This window comes from Eucalyptus grandis, chromosome 1 (assembly GCF_016545825.1).
Source record: "Eucalyptus grandis isolate ANBG69807.140 chromosome 1, ASM1654582v1, whole genome shotgun sequence".
Lineage (NCBI taxonomy): Eukaryota > Viridiplantae > Streptophyta > Magnoliopsida > Myrtales > Myrtaceae > Eucalyptus > Eucalyptus grandis.
In genome coordinates this window covers 36,992,601-37,001,417 of record NC_052612.1, presented here as the reverse complement: position 1 = coordinate 37,001,417, position 8,817 = coordinate 36,992,601, and the positions used below count along the sequence as shown (strand labels likewise).

Genomic DNA, 8,817 nt, shown 5'->3' with positions numbered 1-8,817 from the left:
GCACACACGTGCTATGCTCCCAATCAAAGCTGATCGATCTCTAAGAGTGGAACAAATCACGCAATTGTCCCATTAAATTCTCCCGTTGCTCCTCTTTCTAGAATTTAAGTTGATTTTTTTTTTTCATTATCCAGATTACTTTTAATATTTTTCCACATGGACCCGCTAGATGGTATTGTCATCCTTTGAATTGGAACCACTATGTCATTAGGATAACTTATCTCGCATTTAGAAAGTCAATCAATTGAAATGAAGTTCGTTTACGAGATTTGTTATTCATAAAAATGGGCATTTTCCATTATTTTTAGTCCCATCATCTATAACTACGCGTGAGGTTCAATAACACAAATTATAAGTGCATAAATAATACGACAAATGTTCTACCAAATTGGGGTCCAATCCCAGATGATGAGATTAAGGAAAATGAATTATCGTTTCACTTGGACACGAAAAATTACATTAATCAAATCATAATCAGATCAGGACATCAGTCAAAAAATTACAAAGCGTGTCATCTGTCTCTCTGTCTCTATCTCTCTGTCTCTCTGTCTCTCTCGACCTCCTTAATTACATTTTTGACTGAAGAAATCCCATCTCAAGCAAGCAACCGTCAATACATCAAAAGACAACAATCTAAATCAATCCCCAAAACAATATTAAGCGACAACCTAAAACATTAAGCAACACCAAACCTTGTTTATATATGTTCGGCACATATTTATTTACTCTATACTCTTTACTAGTGCCAACCGACGCAGTATGTACAGCTTTGGCTTTATCTTCTTCCAAAATGCATCTTCAGTCATCATCATCTGGGAATCCAATTTATCATCTCAGCTACATCAGGAGTTCGTTCACCCACCCAATGTCAGGATCATCGCAAGAATTGCCTTCATTGACCTTGTCAGCAAAAATTCCTTCGTTGCTTGAAGGATCACTGCCAAAAAAATTCTTAGGCACCTGAGGATAATTTGGGGTTGAAGGTGAAAGTATAAACTGGGTCTGCTCCTCATTCACACTGGTAGTGACGTCAACCCAAGGCATGGCTGTCCGGTTCTTGACCGATGACAAAGGTGATGAGTGCGGAGGAGGCGAGACTTCGCTCATCTTCATCACGTCCAGCGAAGTCATGATCTCGTTCAGGACGTCCTTGTAGCTCATACCCTGGCTCAGACAGCTCGGCTCCAACCGGTCAGCATACCGTGAGATCGGTGAGAACCCGCTCAGGGACCGGCCCTTGAGGGGCGACAGGGGCGGTGACAGGGACTGGGATGGCGACAGCGGCGGCGATAGGTGGGACATGCCGAGCAAAGTTGAGGTCGGCGAGGAGGCGGTGAACGAGTGGCAGAACAGGCAGCAGTGAGGCAGCGAAGAAGGCGAAACTGGACTATGGAATTTGGACTTCTCGAGGTTGATCTCTTGTGGAGAGTTGGGCTCGGATTGAGCAGGCAAGAGGCGAAGCTGACGAGTGCTGTGAGCGAAGAAGCAGACCTTCCTCTTGCAGTTCTTGCCATCTTTGCATGCCTCAGTCCTATACCTATATGAGACATCAACAACACGAGTAACATTTGATCAGATCCGTTGGGTTTGACAATTTTTTGCTCAAATCGAATGACCAGATTTTCTTAAAACATCAAGCTTCACCAGTTCTGGAGTATATATATTAAAAAACATGGCATGCATTGGGAAACAATTACCAACTTGACATTGCAAAACAGGACTAATATTCACCAATTATATTCTATAATTCGAAAACATACTTTGAAGGGTGCAGCCAGCACTCGAAGACGCCGTGTGCGAACTCACAGTTATCACCGCGGCTGCACGACCCGCGGCGGTACTCCGCACAGACGGTCCCCGAGTAGTGGTACTTCCGGGGGTCCCTGCGGCGGGCCTTCTCTCCAGGATGAGCGAAAGGGCAGTCCGTCCAGTCGTGGCTGCGGCTGCGGGTGCACCGCCTCACCTTGAACTCGAACATGCGGAAGTGGTCCGACGAGTAAGGGTCGGAGTCCTCATCCTCATCATCGCCCCCGTTGTTGAACGGCAGGAACCTCTGGAGAGGGGTCTCGGGGACCCTTGGTGAGTAGTCGGAGGAGAACACGTCGTGGCTCTCGAGGGCCGCCGACTGGTGCTGCGCCACAGAAGAGGCTGTCCGACGGCCGAGGAGCTTCCTGGGGGGGATGTCGAGCGCCTTCTTAGGGGAGAAGAGTTGGTGGGAGGCGTGGAACTTATGCTGCTCCGCACAGACGCTGGTCATGTCTAGGGAACGAGCGAAAGCTAGCGAAGAGATTGTGCGTGAACAAAAAGAATCGGGCTGAAAGAGTGATTCTGGATGAGGTAAGGGAGATGCAAGGAGCGGCTATTTATATAGGGTGGCTAGAGAGAGAGAGAGAGAGAGAGAGAGAGAGAGAGAAGAGGGTATGGGGGTCGGATTGCGTGGCTGCATGGCATTAGGGATCAGCATGCAAGACGGTACGTGGCGGACCCGCTAGAACGAAGCCGGTGACGAGAGTTGGCTATGTGTAATGCTCTTCGACTCTCTCTCTCTCTCTCTCTCTCTCTCTTTAGGGTTTTCTTTTGGACACTACTCAAAGCACCAACAGCAGGAGCTGACATTTTCGAGATTTTTAAATGAAAAGGTCAGATTCCATGAACCAAAATTTGGGTTTGGGGGCAAGAAAATGTACCGGAGAAGCTAGGCCCCGCTGAATCGACGGCTGGAGTAGGGTCGGATAATTTTATTTTTTTTTTAACGGCTTGCGATGGACCAAGGAAAGCCCCGGAGGTCCCAAGACTTTTTCTCGATGAGATCACGTGATGGGGTGATGGGTATTGAATATCGACGAGGAGGAAGACGTCAAGAGCAGACGGGGACAAAAGTGGGGAGAGTTAATGCAATGGCTTGAATTACGCAGCAAACGCTGTCCTAGAATTATACGGATTGTTGGATTTCAGTTTGCTACCATAGTGTTTTCTCGTATCAATGCCCGAGTACTGACTAAAACGTGTGAATCCCGAACCCTATGGTAAAAGACAAAGTGCAGTTAAAGCCGGGTGTGAAGCTTGCTGGTACTCCCGATGGTGGTTGTATCGCCTTCGTAGTTGAGAGGAGGAGATTGGCGCTTGATTGAATTCGAGGTGTCTCTCCGAATTCAATGCGCCAGCGCGTCTTATTGCCACCAGCAATTGACATGTGGTGCGAAATGGTCATCGTGGTTAAAAGAAAACCCAAAAACTTTAAAAAGACAAAGAAGGTAGTTAAAAGGAAGCGAGGGGCAAGCTCTTCCAGATCCGTATGGAAAGGACCGGATGTGCTCGAAATCATTGGGGTTACTGGAGGTTTTAAGATAAACTCCCCCAAAAACAAATTTTATTTGGCTGGACTGGAGTTCTTGAGGAAGTTCTTCAAGCTAAGTTAAAAGTGCTCTCTCTCTCTCACATGTTGCCGCCCACCATTATATGAGTGGAAAATTTCAAATAAGAATCCGAAATGAATCTATTTTCTCAAATAAGGACCAAAAGTGAACTTTGTATCACATAAGAATCCGAAATGAACCAATTATTTCAAATAAGAACCAAAAGTGAATTTTGTGTCAAATAAATACCCGAAGTAATCAAGTTAATCTCTTAAGGACCTTAGTTCACCAATAGACATTTTCTGGAGATTAAGATAAGGGCAATTTTGTCAGAAATTTGTGATTAGAAAAAAAAAAGGGAAAATTCAAAATTAATTAAGTTTAGGTTATTAATTTAGATGTTTACGTTTTCTTATTTCTTCTCCCCTGCTGCTCCTCAACCAAATCACTGCCCAATGATCATCACGACTCGATTCTCGTCGCTCCTTGCCTTACTCGACCGGAAAATTTAGGTCTTCACAAACAAAGAAATAAGCGTCTTGTTTTCTTCTTGTTTTTGAATTCGTGCCTCAACCGGCGGAGAATTTTGGGTCTTTGACTTTACGGAGGATGGGTACAAGGAATATGGAGAACTTTGGTCTTTGACTTTGTAGAGGATGGGTACAAGGAACGAGTAGACCGTAGAAAACTTAGGATTTTTTTGTTCCTATTTTAGGATTTGTTAATTTTCCCTATATTTTTTTGGGACAAACTTGACCCAACTTCGATGGTTAGAAATGTCACATGCTTGATAACCGATGAATATTTGGCTGATTAGCTCAGATTCTTATTTGGAATTGATTCAACCACTTCGGGTCTTTATTTAAGATAATTGGTCCACTTTAGATCTAAATCTGATACAAAGTTCATTTCGGATCCTTATTTGAGAAAATTAGGGCATGTTTGGCAACGTGCCAAACAAGTGTCGATTCGATTTTTGTTCCCAAAATCGGTTTGGGATGAAAATCGCGTTTGGTAAAATTTTTGTCCCTGGAAACAGTTGAGAATAAAAAAAAAAAAAACATGATTCTCCATCCGAGAATCAAAAAAATCAAGTCTCCTTCTTTCCTTCCGACATCCCATGATTGTCGTCCACCACCGCCCATCGCCGCCCGCCGCCGCCGTCCGCCGATCCAGCGAGCTCGCCGGAGGCTCGTTAGGCCAGGGTGAAGTCCGGTGAGCTCGCCGGAGGCAAGCCCAGCCACCGGTGAGGCTCGGCCTTGTCGGACTAGCGAGGCCGAGCCTCACCAAGGGCCGGCTGGCCTTGCTCGCCCCTGGCGAGGTCGGCCTGCCACCAACAAGGCCGGGCGAGCCTCACCGACAACCGGGCAAGGCCCGCCCGCCACCGGCGAGGCTCGGCCCGTGATCGGCGAGCTTGCCCGGCCACCGGCGAGACTCGCCCGGCCCCCGCCCGGTGGCCGGCCGGCTGGCCACCGGTGAGGCTCGGCCTCGCTCGATCCGGGCGAGGCCAAGCCTCGGCGGGCCGGGCAGGGGTGAGCCTCACCCAGTGCCGACGAGGCTCGGCCGACGATATGGCGTCGCCGGCCCGGCGGCCGGCCAAATGAAGAAGAAGAAGAAGAATAGGAGAAAAGGGAAAAGAAAAAAAAAGTAAAAAAGTATTTAAAAATTAAAAGAAATTAATTTGGAACATAATCAATTAGCACGGTATCAAACGCAATTCTAAATTTTGGACAGTTATCAAACACGTTTTTTTACTTAGAATCGGTTCCCGGGAGCAGAATAAAAAATAATCATTTCTAGTCAGAATCAGTTCCCGAGAGTAGAATCGTTACCAAACGCGCCCTTAGTCAACTTCGGGTCTTTATTTAGAATTTTCCCTTATATCAAAAACCATCCGAACAGACATGACATCATGCTAATACTGGTGACAAGAATCTTCAACGGGAATTTGCAAAAGAGATCTCCAGAAACAGTATGAAGGAATCCGACATCGCAAAGTTGATCCTGATCAGCATCATATCCTTTAAAGACCACTGGCTTAGCGAAGCATAGTGCTTCGCTTTAAGTAAAGGGCTTATTGGTCCATTGCATGTGATGGCCTAACATAATGGTGTCTGCACAGCCCACAAGCGATGCATTTTCAAATGGTAATAGTAATACATTGAGGCCTACCTATGTCTCCTTCCACGCATACAGATTACAAAAAGAAAATTGATTATCAAACACAAACCTCATTGCAACTTTACAACTATACAAGAGATGTCATCCTTGCTGTTCCTATTAAGAGCTTCGTCTATCAGATGCTTCGCGGCCGACTGAGCATCCTTAATGTTTTTGATAGAGTCCACTGCTTCCTGATTTGACATCACCTGGCCGGGCATCAGGAAGATATAAGAGATCTAGTCTTTAAAACGAGTACATATTATCACATGGAAATGTGCATAATCAGCTTCTCAAATGGGTCTCTTTTCAGCTAGATTAGACTACGCTTATCATCTTTATCTCCCCATCCTATAAATAAGGAGCAACAGGAAGAGAGAATGAAAGATCCAATGACCATCATTATTAGGACTCACCTTCCATATTCCATCACTAGCCAGAATGATGAATTCAGATTCTTCATTAATCGTCTCCACTCTAACATCTGGCTCAGAACTCAGGTGGATCTTTAAGCTTTTATCACCAAAAGCCCTTGCTACAGCCAGCTGACCGTCAACTCGCGGAACATCTCCTGCAAGCGCAAATAGATATTAGCCCTCCTGCAAAAAGTTGTACTGTCGCTGGTCTTATTCTTATGTTTGTGGGGATCTGAGAGACATAAACACTAGCCCCTACTGCAGCTTCTTGAGTTTTTATACCCAGTCAAAGCTTTTCCCGTGATGATCCACCATACCAACACTAGGTAGGAGACTTGGAGAAGAACTCCTTATGTAAAAGCTCGATATTCATACCTGTCCTGAGTAAGAAACTAATGCATAAAACTTCTTCAAATAAGGTTACTGGCTCTTGCAGGGAACGCAATCGCACAGTGTGAGTCCTCTAAAGGAGCTTTACTGCCTCGCGATCAATTATAGATTGTGTGAAAACTGGTACATGACAGTAAAGGAAAGCACAAGAATATTTGGCATGTATTTCAGTAGCCACATACCAGGAATATTGGATACAAATCCACCTCTGCTTTCAATCAACCTCTTTTCCCTGTTTGGCTCATGATCAACTGATAGTTGTTCGGCTTTACCCTTCTTACATATGACAGCACGAGAATCTCCTACATTTGCCACCACCAAAGTCTGGCCATTCAGTATTGCCGTCACTGCAGTTGACCCTCCTTTTCCTAAGGCAAGTGCTTTCTCTAATATTACCTTGTCCGTTGTGTGATAGGCTCTCCTAATTGCAGCCTCAGTATCAGCCCAGAAGTCTGGCTGCTCATAGAAATATCGTTCTATCAAACATTTCACACTTAATTGTCAAAGGGAAACAAAGATCAACAAAGCAACATAGGGATAACTGCAAAAATTTTAATGGCCAGATGTTAAATGAACTAACATGCATTACCTGCTTCAAAATACTGTCAAACAGATGCGTTTGCAGGTAATTTGCAACTTCATGGCCTAAATGACCATCAAATATCGCAAATAAACCCAACTCTTTTGATTCCACCTGCCTGAAATCGGAAACTACATAATCTTCCATGGCATGATTCGACTTTCCCTTCATTAAGTGATAGCCATGGGAGATGTTCTTAGAAGCTTTGCCTTTACCCTTTCCCGTGTCTGGCAAGCATGTACTTAACCCAGCTTTCACCTGAAAAATATAAAACCAATAGAGGCTTAGGAAAAGAGTGAGAAATGGTCAGCATAAAAGGCAACTACTGAGAAAGAAACTATTCACAGTAACCATATATTCAATTTCTTCTTGAATAAGCAAAGGAAACAACCTGATTATACAAAACCGAGGGCTTGCCTTACATTCAAAAGAACCAAAAAAGTTATTTGGGTGTATGACTCAAGGAAAACATAGATCGCGCACAGGCTTCTCCTAATTCGAGCAATCTAACCCTAAAACTCAAATTAAAAAACTTTGTGCAGGCAAGCATTGACAAAATATACAAGCACGAGTGGCTAAGCTAACCGCACTGCTAGAAAGTCAAAACACTGGAACAAACACAGCCACAAAAACTTTAACAGCATTACCACACAGAACACTACGCATTCTGCTACTTTTACTGATGAAAACTCTCTCTGCAGTTTTTCATGTAGTCACTACTCACAAGTCACTGCATCTTATTTTGCACCATAGTTTTACTCCCCTTGCGTATGACAGTCATATCTGAGATACTTTTACATGTTTCACAGAATAACTACTTGAGGTTTGACTTCTCTGTTCCACAATTACTTGATAACTACCAATACCAATACAATAGGTAGGTTCTGAAAAGAGCATGATCATTGATAAGTCTTCTGCAACATAATTGAAAATTTGCAGCACTCGAGCAAAGTTGAAAAGGCCAAGTACTTTTGCATCTCAATACATGTCAGTGCAACCCTTATGATACACAAATTTACATATCGAAGCTATCGGTGGACACGACAGTTTGTCCTGAAATCCCAATCAATCCCCAAAATGGAGACCAGATAGTAGATGGACAGTGTGTTGGTATGAGAACAGAACTAACGATAGAATGATCTGAGCTGCATATAATAAGGTCACCAATTTATATCTAACTGCAGAGATTAACAAAATTTCATGTCAGATTCATAATGATACTATATATCTTAAGTAACCAGCGCCTCAAAATCTAATAACCGCAATCATTATGTATGCGCTTTGGACAACAGTATTTCGCACCGTTCATTACGATTAGAGCCCTAAAACGACCCGGCGCGAGTTCTCAACTCAGAACACGACGACGGAGGACTCACTCGAGCAATAAAAAGCGTCTCAAAGACAAGTCGCGCTGCCTCTCTCCACCGACAACAACCAGCACAACCGCAATCAAAACTCGCAAATCGCGGCGCGGCGAGGCGATTCCCGGTTCCGCGCTCAAAACCGCCACGCACGCCACGCGCGCGGGGGGCTAAACGAGTCGCTACGGAGAGTAGAAACCGCTCGCGCGCTGGAGAAAGAGCAAACGAGATAGATAGACGCAACCAACCTTCATCTTGTGCAGGATTTCTTTGCCGTGCATGATGATGATCGATCGCTCGCTCGCTCGCTGGCTGCTTTCTGCAATGCTCTGCGCGCAGAGAGAAGAGAAGAGAAGAGAGAGAAGACTCGGTATTCGAACGAAGGAGGTTGACTTTACTGGTGGGCGTTTTCATCGGTCGTCTGTCCAGGTCCCGCCCCGCGTTTTTAAAGAGGATGATTACGCGTCCCTCCAGACGACTTAGTTGACTTTTGGGTTCTTTGGAGGAAACGATTATTACGTCTCGTCGTTTATGGCCGACGCAGAAAAGACTTA

General features: G+C 44.8%; 2 protein-coding genes across 2 annotated transcripts; both read right to left on the bottom strand.

Annotated features, from left to right (window-relative positions):
• Positions 1-545: 545 nt before the first annotated feature.
• On the bottom strand, positions 546-2,257 carry LOC104456856 (zinc finger CCCH domain-containing protein 2). The gene is made up of 2 exons (XM_010071734.3): positions 1,761-2,257; positions 546-1,537 (listed from the first exon to the last, which is right to left on the bottom strand). The coding sequence occupies exons 1-2, from the start codon at positions 2,255-2,257 to the stop codon at positions 838-840; spliced, it is 1,197 nt and encodes a 398-aa protein (XP_010070036.2). The 3' UTR covers positions 546-837.
• A 3,061-nt stretch (positions 2,258-5,318) lies between these two features.
• Positions 5,319-8,701, bottom strand: LOC104440856 (probable protein phosphatase 2C 58). Its single transcript, XM_010053841.3, has 6 exons — positions 8,512-8,701; positions 6,912-7,160; positions 6,505-6,778; positions 5,933-6,087; positions 5,587-5,725; positions 5,319-5,470 (listed from the first exon to the last, which is right to left on the bottom strand). Exons 1-5 carry the CDS (start codon positions 8,542-8,544, stop codon positions 5,588-5,590), a joined length of 849 nt encoding a protein of 282 aa, XP_010052143.1. The 5' UTR covers positions 8,545-8,701; the 3' UTR covers positions 5,319-5,470; position 5,587.
• Positions 8,702-8,817: the final 116 nt, after the last annotated feature.